The following is a 13726-nucleotide window of genomic DNA, read 5'->3' as shown; positions in this document are numbered from 1 at the left end:
CTGCCCCCTTCCCTGCCGGCCTGGTCACTTCTACTGTCCCCCCCAGCCTGGTCACCCCTTACTGCCCGTGTCCCGTCACCCCCCAGCCTCATCCCTTACTGCCCGCCCCCCACCACCAGTCAGCCTGGTTGCCCCATGCAGCCTGGTGTGCAGTCATTTGGTCGTCCCTCACTAACCCCCCTGCCAGCCTGGTCGTAGGCAGCCATCTTGTAAGGGCGTGAAGGTTAATTTGCATATTACCTCTTTATTATATAGGACTGGAGGCCCAGTGCACAATCGGGGCCGGGAAGGGACCATGGGAGGGCTCCAGGGTGTGTCCGGCCCGTCTCGCCCAGTCCCAGTCGGCCTGACCCCAGCAGCAAGCTAACTACCAGTCAGAGCATCTGCCCCCTGGTGGTCAGTGCACTTCATAGCGACTGGTCAAATGAACGGTTGGACACTTAGCATACTAGGCTTTTATTGTATAGGATAGGATTTGAGGCCTATGTAAAGCCATCTAGGTGGTGCTAATTTGCATAGTTGACCATGACCTTTTCCCACTGTGCCACACTTGAAAGACAGGAAGTATCTCTAAACCCCAAGACTTGGCTGCAGGACTATGCCTAAACCATCCACAGGATTGGGGAGCACTTCCGCTCTCCTTTAACTCCTTGTCTCCAGGCAGCAAGGGCCCGTCACTAACCAGTAGCTCCTATCTCTGCTAGAGTTCGCCAGGTCAGCCTAGGCCCTCCTTGGGGGGAATTTGTTTCTTTTCTAAGATGACCGGTTGTTCTTGGTTCATAAATCTAGCCAAATGAGTTTGGAGTTCACGTCTGCTTTGTCCTGCCATAGAACCTTCTCAGTCACCAAAGCCTTGAGGTCTCCAGATTTGGATTTGGAAGAAAGAAGTTTAGGTCCCACCTCTGCCATATACTTCCTGGCCTTGAGCAAGTCCCCCCACTTCATGGCTTCTGTTTTCTCAGAGAAATGGAGATTTTTGACAGTCCTCCCTTCCCAATGGTCATGTACAGGAGAGCCTTAGAAATAGTTCTATTTTTTCCTTTTCTAAGTTGTAAGTAAAAGTAAGGCAACTTAGTAAAATATTCAGATACCTCAGAGGAAACTGCCATTTCTTGCATATTCTTCCAGAACTTTCTAGCATTTTATACCTCACCACTGCATGGATTCTTTTGCAAGATTTCCTATCGGCGGACACTTTGTAATTTTTTAATTGTTGTAGGTAGACTTTAGGGAACTTCTTTAATTCCTCCTTCCTCAAATCTGCCTGCCCCCAGCACGCTCCCAACTTCCCTGTTTTTATGATTTTTTTAATTGACTTTGTCTCCAGACCTCAGCTTGATTTGGTGATCAGTTCTCTTCAGAAGGAACTTCTTATTTTAGAACTTGTCACCTTTGTAAACCAGGCCGAAGGCAGCCATCGCTGTTTGGACCTAGTGTTCCCCAGGGAACACAAGAACTGCAATGACAAGAACTGCTGAGGAGGAGACAGCCACAGGGAAATGGGTTCCGATAATGGGGCCGCAGCTGAGCACTTGTTGATTTGCTGCTGTCATGACCACAGAGTTTAAAAATAATTTGTAGGGAGGGAGAAAGAAAAAACAGTGGTTTTGGGTTTTCTTTATTTGGTGCCACTGCTTTATCTATCAGTGGTAGAGAGAAGGCAGACCACAGTCATTCAGAAAGGAAGGAGGCACTGTCATGCAGAGAGGGGAGGGCAGAGGTGACCCACAGTGCTGTTCAGCCATCAGCAGGTAGAGTGGTGAGAGCACCGACTCATAGGGCACAGGCACTGAATGAAGATCTGGCACGTTGTGTATTGATAATTGTTGATTAGCACTTTCTGTGCATCACGATCACATTAAATCTTCATAGCGCCCTCACGGGAGCAGATCTTATTGTGATCATCCCATTTCACAAGAAGAAATTGAGTCTTGGAGAGGTTAAGTCATTTGTCCAAGCTCGCCACACCTAGAAAGTGTTGAAGCATCACCGAACACTGCATATTTCAGAGCGCTTAGTCAGCTTTTAATTATTAGCATCACTAATAACAGCAGTATGTCCGTTTTTGAAATCTGAACTTCACAAGAGCCTTGTGACATTTTCTTAATCCACTTTTGCAGATGGGAAACTAAGGCCCACGGAGACCAGATTGCAATAATGGGCAACATTGTCAGCAACCTGCCTTGTTTTTTCTTTGCAGGCCCACATCCCCCCCACCCCCGGCTTTAGCCTGTTTGAGCAGCTCTCGGGGCCCCAAGCCCAGCTGCGCTTCTTGTGTAAAGCCTCCCATCTTTTCTCTGAGTGTCAGACAGCAGTCACGGGAATGTCCTGTGCCATCTTCCCTCGGTGAGAGCGATTGGCAGAGAGCAGCAGATGCCCAGAGTCAAGGTCATGTGCCACTCAAGTGCTGGGCTGGAGAAAAGACCCTGTCTCCCTGCTGCTTGTGACCGGGCAGGGTGGGTCTGAATGGAGAGGGTTCTGTCAGACTCGTTGTTGAGTCGGGGGTGCAGTTGGCCAAGCCGATCCGTGAGGGGCCCTGCACTGGGCATGGAGCTCTGTCCTTCTCTACATAATTCACCTCTGCGATTTAGAATTTGTTGTCCCCTTCTTTTGTACATTGCAGTATTTTCGTACTAGGCAGAATGTTCTACTTGAAAGGTGAGAGTTAAGCTCAGGAACCACTTGACACTTTTTAGAGGAGAAATAGAACATTTGGCTGCAGGGTCTTAATGGGTAGTTTGTGTTATTCCAAACCGGTGGGCTGTAGGGTGGAAAGCCAGACCTATTTGAAGTGATTTTTAACAATAAGCATGTTTTCTGTCTTGTCTCTGCTCCTAGGGAGACAGTATAACATAGAGGTTGGCAGTGCAGTGACTTTTGCGTCCATTGTGATCCTGAGCCCCTCCAAAGCCTCAGTTTCCCACCTTTAAAATGGGGATGGTAACAGTTATACCTAGAGGAGTATTCTGAATGTAGGATATCAAATGCCTTTTTTTTTTTTTTAAGAAACTAAATGTTGCAAAAATCTTGACTAAAAACTGCTTAGACATAATGTTAGTAGCTGAATAATATTCAGTCAGTATATCATATGTAGCCACCCTATGATTGGATGTGAGATTATTTCCATATTTTCTGTAGTATAAATAACATGGCAATGACCTTTTTTTAAAATATATTTGTATTGATTTCAGAGCAGAAGGGAGAGTGAGAGAGAAAGTAGAATGATGAGAGAGAATCATTGATCCGCTGCCTCCTGCACACCCCTTACTGGGGATTGAGCCCGCAACCCAGGCATATGCCCTTGACTGGAATCAAACCCCAGATCCCTTGAGTCCACAGGCCGACACTCTGTCCAATGAGCCAAACCAGCCAGGTCAGCAATGACCTTTCATAAAGATCCTCAATACCACATTCTCATGTCATTCTCAAGACATGTTTGCGGAGCACTCACACTTCCACCAGCTCTGGGTGACAGAGCCGAACCCCGGTCTTCTTGCTTAGGTTGAGTAATCTTGGTCTTTAATTTGGTAGGCAAAAAATGGCATCTGTTTTCAGGTCATTTCTGAGAAAAAGTACTCTCCTTTCCCCCATCAACAACTTCGTCTGGCTGCCTCTTTTCAGAAGAGAGTGAGATGTAAATAACAAGTGACAGCTTTCGTTCTCTGTTTTGAGCTGATATATGATGAGGTGATAGGTTGGGCTGCAGTGCAGAGGTGGAAGGGTGGCCAGGACTTGGAGGCCAAGGGGGCATTTCAGAGTAAGTTTCGGGGGAGCCACTCTGGAGGTTATGCTCTGGAAAGAGAGACCCCAGTGCTGTGTGCCCATGATGCAGGGGCTTACGAGTGTGCTCTCCGTGGATTCTGAGCTCTGCATTCAAGGGCAGGGCCTGGTGCCATCTGGGTCACTTCTGGGTCCCCAGCACAGCTCTGTACAGAATGTGGGGGTGGAGGGCAGGTGCTCAAGACATGTTTGTGGATGAAAAAAAAAATGAATGAATGAATACACACAGATACTTCTGGCATTTAAAAAAAAATATCCTTGCCCATTGACGTGCTCATTGAATTTGGAGAGGGTGGGAGGGAAGAGTGGGGAGAGAGAGAGAAACATAGATCGGTTGCCTTCCCATATGAGCCCCTCTTGGGGATCGAATCTGCAACCTTTCAGTGTAAGGGATAATGCTCCAACCAACTGAGCCACCTGGCCAGGGCCACACACATACTTTTAAGTTTCTGGCTTAAAGAGAAAAACTAAGGGTGAGGTACATGAAGGGGGGAGTTTGTGGCGCCGGGGTGAACAGATGACCGGATGCCGGAAAAGCGGCTTCCTGAAGTGCTCCCGCCTTCCCAGTTCAGCCCTGTCCCTCCCTGAGCTCACGCCCGGGGGCTGGCTGTTCTGCACCTTTAGACCAAAGGCATGGCCTTGAAAGCTGACTCCCATCTCGTTTCCCTCCTGAGGGCAGACGTGGTGTGCTGTGTATCTTTTTTGTTTCTTGGTGGGTATTCCATGTCTAGCATGTTTGTAAATACTTGATAAGAAATCCATCTTGGGTGTCCTGAAACTATTCAATTCGGTTAATAAAAGAGCAGGCCTGGTTAGGATCTATGAGGACCTTGTGTCACTTGTTGAGAGCCCTCTCCCCTTACGTGTGACTGTCTTCCTTCCCCAAACATTTAGGCTTCCCATGAAGCCCACTTTCTTGGTGCCTACCAGGGGCACGCTCACGTTAGGCATTAAATAAATAGTAGTGAACAAAATAGAAATGGTCTCTGCCCCACGGAGCCAACATCTGGGGGGAGAGGCAGGCCAGTCCTTGTACAAGTGAATTTACACAGATGATTGTAAGATAAACGGAGATTAAGAGTCCCTGTAGTCTCCAGAGCTCACAGCTGCATTAGTGGTGGGAACTCAGTTAACCGAGGAAGTTCCGCATAAACAAGCATGTCAGCTCCAAGGGGCAGGCGAGCTGGGTTGATGGCGACCGGGGAAGAGTAGCCACAATCCTGGAGTGTTGGCACGTACTGAATTCTTACACTGTGCGTGGCGCTGTCCTAGGTGCTCTGCGTGGATTCGTTCACGAAATCCTTAAACCCTGCAAGGTAAGTGCTCTTATGATTCTTATTTTATAGAAGCAGTTCAGGGACATCGTCACAAGGTGACAGGAAGTGGGAAAGTAGGGGATCCAGCCAAGGCAGGCAGTCTGGCTCCAGAGCCGAGCTCCTCACTACTGTCCTCTGCTGCCTGCCCCTTCCTAGGAAGGGCCTCGCAGAGAAGGCAGCAGCGTTTGGGCTGGTGGGGGCGGGGCAGGGGGCGGGGGCGCCTGGCTGCTCCATAGACTGCCCCATTCCACCCTCATAACTCAGAGCTCCTTTTCTGGTTCCCGCCTTTTATTAACTTATAAGTAGTTTGGATTTGCCACCCTCACCAAATGCTCTGGGGGCAGAGCATGCTTAGTACGTACTTATTGAATGAACAGTTAACTAAATGTCAGACCTAGTGTTTTGCCTTAGAAGATAGGCAGTTGTCTAAGAGGATAACTATCTTCTTGGAAGTTTATGTAACACAGAAGTAGAGCTGGTTTCCAGGACGTTTCCAGAGCGCACGGGAGCCGGCGTGGGGAGAAGGGTTATCAGTAGGTTGGAGAGCGCCAGAGACTGAGGCAGGGGTACCTGACACACAAGGCCTTAGTTGTCGGTCAGGCAAATGAGGTTTTTATATAGATTTAGCTTTCCCCTTTAATTGAGCTGTTTTGGGGGACAGAAATAGAGTTGGGGCTTATTTGCAACATTGACTTTATTTTATTTCCTATAAAAATACTATTTTTTCCGATGACCTTAGTGATTATGCTAAATATAATCACATTGTTTAAATGCAATAAGATATTTGTCTAAAGAAATACAGTGATTAATAATACTGCTTTCCAAATTCCTGTAGTAATAGCAATCTGGTATTCTGATTCAGAATAAATTTGAATTTGAGTTCATTTCTTTTTGCAGAATTAGTAGTTAATCACATGTACACAGTTTTCCTTTTAGTACATGAAAAGGTGCTTGCCTTTTTTGTTACATGGGCAAGACCTGAACTTCAGCAGAGACACAAGCCTGTCATCTGTAGCAATAAATGTCATTTTCCTGGACTTCAGCAACCTGAGTTAATTAAAAGGTTCAGATGAAGTTAATCAGGTTTGGGACTCTCATTTTGTGCGCTGTTTTGATGCGATTCAATGAGTCATCTTTTGGCAGAGCAGCTCTCCATTCCTGAGTTTGATCTTAATGGGGACAGTTTTATAATCTGGAAGCTGGTGGGGAGGTGCTCTTCAGAAATGCAGAGTCAACACTGATGTGTGTGTGTGTCTGGCTATTTGGGAGGGTGGAGAGCAGAACAAAGAGGAGAATTTAATAAGCAAGAACTCGTCAGGGGCTAGGGTCAGTTCTGAGATTGCTGCCCGTCTAGAACATGGGCTTCTTCCCACCCCCACTAACTGGAGTGCTGACATTCGAAAAAGAGTGAAAAATACAGCTTCTGTTTGCTTTACTACAAATAAGTGGCCTTCTGACTGGCCTCCTTCCCAGAGGCCCTGAGAGGCCTTCAGATGTGGTCAGCGAGGTATCTGGCTGGTGCCAGCCTGCCGGCCCTCATCCAGGCGGCCTGCACCAGAGAAACAGCGGGGCCAACTGCTGGCTGCCTTCACTCCTCCTGGTAGTGCCATCTTACTTCTTTCTGAGATGAAACTGGTCTTACTCTCTGAAGATGGATGGGCAAGGTTTCGTATGGCGTCTGCCTTCACTTCTCACCCACTGAATTAGTAACTTAAAATTAATGGCCCAGTTGAGAGAGGGCAGGGCCTATCTGGAAAATGCATAAAAATGTGGCTGAATGGGAGTCCCCTGAGGTGAGGGGCAAAGAGCCAGGCCGCTTGGAATCCTTGGGGCTGCGTTCCTGATGGTCCTGCCATTTCTCCTGGATTCGATTAGGGTTAAGAAGCACCGAGTCTGAATGCCAGAGTTGGCATTTCTGCACGAATCCTTATTGACAGTTACATTGACCAAGCCACTTAACCTCTCTGAACTTCAGTTTGCCCATCTATAAAGTAAGGAGAGTAATAGGACCTCCCTACCTCACCAGGTTATTGTGGCTGAGTGTTAATGTATGTAAAATGCTTGGCACATACTAGGCACTGTTGGTTTTACTATTAGGAGGGTTTGAGCTTTCTCCAAGGGCTTAGATTTAGCCAAAAGATGAAAAGCTTTGTGGTGAGAGCTGAAAAAATGACCCTCTCTTCTTCCTTCCGTATGACAGTTGTTGCTTCTGTCCCAGTGACAAAGAAGTGAGAGCATCACATGGGCGGCACCATGTGGGGCCCCCACTGCTGTCCACCACCCTGACGGCCTGAAATTAAGCAGCCTCCCTGTCCACGTGGTTGCCACTGAGCCTTGAATTGTGCAGTATGAGCGGCTGTACTTGGCATTGCGTCCGTCATCTGCTCAGGCAGCACTGACACTCATTCTGGGTTTGTGGTTCTGTCCTCTCAGAAGCGATTGATTGGAGCAGCGCTGACATTCAGTGCAGTTTGCTCGGAGTATCCTCTGCTTTGGCTGGACTAGACTAGCAGAGTTCCAGATTCCTTTGTCTTCACAGGACATTGTTGGACAGGAGGTTGGGTCTAAACAGGGATTAACTGCCTCTTCTGCAGTCTCCTCACCCTGCCCCCAAAGCTTCTGTGATTGCATTTATTTACTCCAAAGTGGAATTCCAGCAACACATCTGCAGAGGTAGAAGCTAAGCTCAGGTGAAGGCAGATCAGTTTAGTAGCATCCAAATGGTCATTGGCCTTGAGTTGACTGCCAAGTGATTCGGTACAATCGAGGGTTCTAGGAGCTGTGTTCTTGAAAAGAGGAGAGTCCTGTTTCCAGAGGGCAAACCGTGTTCAAAACAGGTGTCCTGAGCACACACACGTACACACGCCCCCGTTTTTAAACCTGCGATGTGCAGAGCCCGACCTGGGCATTTGAAAGTTGCCAGAGAAGCAGACCGGGGCCTTTCTCTGACTGTGGCACCGAGAACGGCATAGCTCAGGAGCAGGCCTTGTCTTCTACCTGGGCCTCTGTGGTTTCGGATCTTCTTGGAATCCTTTGTAATCCCTTTATGAACTTCTCAGGCTTGGACCATCTGTTGTGACTCCTGAATTCTCTGTTCTCTCCCCGTCGCCTTCACATGTGCAGACACCAGACTCACTCGCCTTCCCTTGCACCTTCAATGCCTAGGTCTGCCGGGCACACGGTGAGCGCTTGGTCTTGCTGGCTGAGTGAGTGAATATGTACTCTTCCTTGGAGCGGGTTCTCAACCCAGGCTGCTCATCACCAAAACTCTGTGAGTCTTAAGAAAACAAGGAGAGCCGAAACTGGTTTGGCTCAGTGGATAGAGCGTCAGCCTGCGGACTGAAGGGTCCCAGGTTCGATTCCGGATTCCGGTCAAGGGCATGTACCGTGGTTGCGGGCACATCCCCAGTGGGGAGTGTGCAGGAGGCAGTTGATCGATGTTTCTCTCTCATCGATGTTTCTAACTATCTCTCTCCCTTCCTCTCTGTGAAAAATCAATAAAATATATTTTAAAAAAAAGAAAGAAAAGAAAACAAGTAGAAAGAAGGACTCATTTCTTATTCTGGGGTGAGTTCCAAATGCATTTTTAAAGAGCCTCACAGCAATTGCCTGAGTTTTCAGTCCACCTTTATTTTTAGGGAGGAGCCCCTTGTACTGATAGAGAGTATAATTTGCCGAATAAGTTCACTTTTTCAGTCAACAAATAATGATGAGATTTACATGGAAGCACTTTGTAAACTGTAAAGTCCCCTCCAGATATGAGGCACTATCTCATAGCACCCAGGGATCCACTTGTCTCTGACTGCGCTGCTACACACTCTTGTGTGACAAGAAGGAGGAGGAGGGCCCTAGAGACCGCCGTGCGCCTGCCTTGGGGGCACGTGGGGGACAAGAACACCACCTGCCCCGCTCGCGGTGACCATTGTGGACAGTGCAGTGGAGTAGAAGGGGTTGGTATTTGATGGATCTTATCATGCTCCTGCCTGTGTGTTTTTGGTTGGGCTAAAAGTTCAAGCCTTGTTAGAGTCTTGTTTCACAGGAGCTCTGATTTGCCGCCATCCTCTCAACCTTTCTCTGGTTCAAAAGCAAAATTAAACACTCATTTCTGGAGGTTGACGAATTGTTGTACTAAGGGAGGTTTTGTTTGTAATGACTTGCCTGTCTGATGAGTCTGAGCATTTGGCTGGCCTTTCTGGCCGAAGCAGCCCTTTGAACTGATGCCTAGAATGCATGCCTCCCGCTCCTGACCTCTCTTCTGGGTCAGAGTCGGGCCTTTTCTCTCTGCTGGAAGTTCCCCGCTTCTCCCCAAACACATTCACTCCGTCGTGCTTCCTCGGGGAAGCCTTACCCGGCACCACCGTGTGGGTAGTATAGACCCTCTGCTATACTTTCCTGGCACTCATCACAGTCATTGTAGTTATCTTGGTAATTATTTGATTCCCTTTCTGACTGTATTTGTTGAATAAATGAAAAGTGTATTCCCTTTCACTTGGCCCACATTTTAATTAATGTATAATTCCTAGAGAATGAAAAAAACCCCACTTAATTCTCCACATCGACAAGCATTTATTATGAAAAGACTTGTTTTTTAACCTCCTTCTTTTTCCTTCCCCAGTGCTCCTGAAGTTCCGCACGGATAAGGGAAGAGACCCTAGTTGTGATACCTTTGGGGAAGATTCTGAGCTGTTGCTCCAGATTCGAAACGATGTGCTTGACTCCCTGGGTGTTAATCCTGACCTGCTTCCTGAAGACTTTGTCAGGTTGGTCTCGGCATTTATTGGTTTGGCCTGGATTGATAAACATCTGCGTATTCGCCTTAAGTGGGGAGGTGCTTTACTGAGACCAAAAGCCCTGAGGGGAGCCTCCTGGGCCACGTTCTGCCAACTTCGCAGGCCTCCGCCTCTCCGTTGGTGTAGCCACAGCGTGTGAGAAAGAGAGGTGCAGGTCCTATTTGTTCAGCAGTTAAATGGTTCAAAATTCAAGGCAGTATAAAATCTGTATGCACGCCCTAAGCGGTTTGGCTCAGTGGATAGAGCATCGGCCTGCGGACTCAAGGGTCCCGGGTTTGATTCTGGTCAAGGGTATGTACCTTGGTTGCGGGCACATCCCCAGTGGGGAGTGTGCAGGAGGCAGCTGATCGATGTTTCTCTCTCATCGATGTTTCTGGCTCTCTATCCCTCTCCCTTCCTCTCTGTAAAAAATCAATAAAACATATTTAAAAAAAATCTGTATGCACTATTGCAGCGGTTCTCAACCTGTGGGTCGTGACCCCTTTGGCAGTCGAACGACCCTTTCACAGGGGTTGCCTAAGACCATCCTGCATATCAGATATTTACATTACGATTCATCACAGTAGCAACATTACAATGATGAAGTAGCAACGAAAATAATTTTATGGTTGGGTCACAACATGAGGAACTGTATTTAAAGGGCCAGAAGGTTGAGAACCACTGCACTATTGTGTACCTTTTTCACTTCAGTGTCTTTTGGGGATGTTTCCTGGTCAGTACATAGATTCCTCCCTCGTTTCCCCAGCTCTGTATAGTATTCCAGCACAGGAGCAGTAGCGGTCACTGAACCAGTCCCCTGCAGCCTCGAGTTGTGGCCAGGCTTTTGTTACCACGTATGCTGCAATATATGGCCTTGTGTGTGCAGGCGCACCTGCAGGGTAAATTGATAGATGGGGAGTAGCTGGGTCAGAAGAGTGATTCATTACTTGGTAGATATTACCCCAGTGCCCTCCATTGATGGCTCACCAGTGTCTACTCTCAGCAGCAAGGACAATTGTGTTCCCAGCATCCTCTCTCTTGGGCACTTGGATGTTTTCACCTTGGTGACCAGTCTGATTGGAGAACTCCAAACAGTGACGAGGCCAGGAGCCCCTTCCAGGCAGTTCTGGGATCGTCGGTGCACTCTTGTTTTCTTTCATTGTCTTAGGGAAAAGTTCCTAAATTGCTTTGCTGTGCCGCCTGTAGCAGTAATAATAATGGCTGCAATTTATTGAGCATGTATTATGTACATGTTCTCTCTTCACAACAATTCTTTTTATAGGTGAGAAAAAGTTAAAGTTCACAAAGTTAAGTGCCTAATCCAAGGTTTATATATATGGCTAATGGCAACCGTACCACGTATGGAAGACATTCTGTGCTTTACCACATTTAATTGCCACAATATCCCCTTGAGGTGTGATTATTTTCCCATTATTTAAATGAAGAAACTGAGGCTCAGAAAGATTTTTCTATCACTTGCTCAAGGTTTTAGTAAGTAGCCAATCAAGACCTCACCCAAGTCTCACCATATAATCTGGTCGTAGCATGCTTCTTTGGATTTCTTCTAGCAATAAAGTGAATCAGAGTCCCTTCTCCAGTCGTCTCTTTCTCGTGTCTGGGCACCGTGTTTAGACAGTAGCAGACCCACCGGGTTTAGGACCAGCAGTAGCCTTTGGGGTGCTTTGGTCAGTTGGTACGGGGAGTTCAGGGCTAATGACACTGCAGGCTGGGCTCCCAGCCGTGCACGCATGTCTTGGTAAAGGGAGGACGGTACGTGGAGAGCAAGTGGTACCTGCTCTGGCTCATGCAGGGCTCCGTTTGCAGCAGACGCTGCCAGGGAGACCAGGCCGCCAAGCAGACCCGTGCCTGGCCGTGCGTATGCAGCCAGCTGACTAATTTGGGCATTTAGAGTGAGTGGCATGGCTCTGTCGCGAAAGTGGCCGCGGCCCGCTCCGCAGAAGGAGAAAGCCACCACCTAACTGCTAACAGCCTAACTAGCTGCTGGCTGGTTTTCTCTCCAAAGTGTTTCCTTCCCCCTCCCACCTGCTCTGCGGAAACCACTTTCCCATGTCCGGGTCCTCATGTGCTCAGGTGTTCCCGCGCTATTGCTCTTTAAGTAAGAGGGGTTTGGTGGCTCTTCGAGGCCTGACATGGGATGGGGTGTCTGGCCGCTCAGGCACCCTCACAGATTGCCCACTGCCAGCTCGGAGCAGGGCTGCGCACTTGAGTAGGGAAGGCTGTGCACAAGTCTCCGTTTCCCTCATCTGTCCTGGTGTGCTTGCGCTGTCCTTTATGTGACCTTATTTATTCTCTTTTTAGAGAGCTTTATTGCTTTTCTGATTAGGAAAGTCACAGGTGCCTGTTGCCAGAAAATGTAGAAGGGAAGAAAAGGATCACCCACGGTCCCACCATTGAGAAGTAGCCACAGCTAACATTTCGGGGTTTAGACTCACAGACTTCTGAGTATATTTGCCCATACGTGTTCTCCTTTCTAAAGTCAAAATGAGATCAGATTTTCCATACAATTGCCTTCTTTTTTCAGCATGTCATAGGCCTATTTATGTCAAAATACAGATCCATGCCCTGACTGGTTTGGCTCAGTGGATAGAGAGAGCTTCGGCCTGCGGACTCAAGGGTCCCAGGTTCGATTCCGGTCAAGGGCATGTACCTTGGTTGCGGGCACATCCCCAGTAGGGGGCGTGCAGGAGGCAGCTGATCGATGTTTCTCTCTCATCGATGTTTCTAGCTCTCTATCCCTCTCCCTTCCTCTCTGTAAAAAATCAATAAAATATATTTTTAAAAAAATACAGATCCATGTCCTTGTCTGACATATGGTTATTTATTCATCCATCACCTTATCAGTGGGTATTTAAGTTGTTTGTAGCTTTTCACTATTATATATGTTTATGACGAACATTCATAATTTGTATATGTAAATATAACTTTCACTGTTTAAAATTTTTATTGTGGTTAAGTATGCACAACATAAAATATAACATTTAACCATTGTTAAACGTACAGTTCAGTGGCATTAAGTACATTCACATTGCTGTACAACCACCGCCACCATCCACTAACTTCCCTTTCTGCCTTCTCCAAGCCCCTGGTAACTTCTATCTCCTACCTCTATAAACTTGACTATTCTAGATATCTCGTATAAATGGATTCATACATTTACGAATTTGTCCTTTTGTGAACTTAACTGGTTTTTTTAAGTACAGAATAATATACATGTTATGGGAAAATCAGTACAGAATAAATTCAAAGATGAACATGAAAATCACTTGTAATTCCATTAACCAGGGAAAATTACTGACCACTGGTACTGCATCTTCTACATTTTCTATCAGAGCAGAAGTAAAATCAATAAAATCCTTTGTAGATTTTTTTTAAGACTCATTTATTGTTAGCAAGGGTGGTGGGAAAAGGTGCAGCCTTTTTAGTGAACACTTTGGAAATATGTATCAAGAATCATTAAAATGTTCCCTGTTTGGCAGAGTAATTCTGCCCCTTACTAATAAGAATGTACCCTAAAGAAATAATTTAAGCAAACATTTATGTACAAAACATACTTATTAGCATATTTTTAAAAAGAGAAATTGGAGAAGCATTAAAGAGTTAATGATAGCTCTGGCCAAGTAGCTCAGTTGGTTAGAGCAGTGGTCGGCAAACTGCAGCTCGCGAGCCACATGCGGCTCTTTGGCCCCTTGAGTGTGGCTCTTCCACAAAATACCGACTTCTGTGCATGGGCCAGGAAGTTTCAATCGCACTGTACATGCACGCCTGCACATGGTATTTTGTGGACGAGCCACACTCAAGGGGCCAAAGAGCCGCATGTGGCTCGGGGGCCGCTGTTTGCCC

At 47.1% G+C, this 13726-nt stretch overlaps 1 protein-coding gene and 1 pseudogene across 1 annotated transcript in view; one reads left to right on the top strand and one right to left on the bottom strand.

The window, feature by feature from the left end:
• The window catches only part of LOC111824092, a 9118-nt pseudogene extending 7700 nt beyond the window's left edge, over positions 1 to 1418 (bottom strand).
• The window catches only part of SAE1 (SUMO1 activating enzyme subunit 1), a 52580-nt gene that overhangs the window by 30234 nt on the left and 8620 nt on the right, over positions 1 to 13726 (top strand). Inside the window, exon 6 of the mRNA XM_023747561.1 lies at positions 9712 to 9856. Coding sequence (XP_023603329.1) covers positions 9712 to 9856 — 145 coding nt within the window. The remainder of the gene's footprint in view (positions 1 to 9711; positions 9857 to 13726) is intronic.

This window comes from Myotis lucifugus, unplaced genomic scaffold (assembly GCF_000147115.1).
Source record: "Myotis lucifugus unplaced genomic scaffold, Myoluc2.0 scaffold_908, whole genome shotgun sequence".
Taxonomy (NCBI): domain Eukaryota; kingdom Metazoa; phylum Chordata; class Mammalia; order Chiroptera; family Vespertilionidae; genus Myotis; species Myotis lucifugus.
Note: the sequence above shows the minus strand (reverse complement) of the source record. Positions and strands in the feature narration are given on the sequence as shown.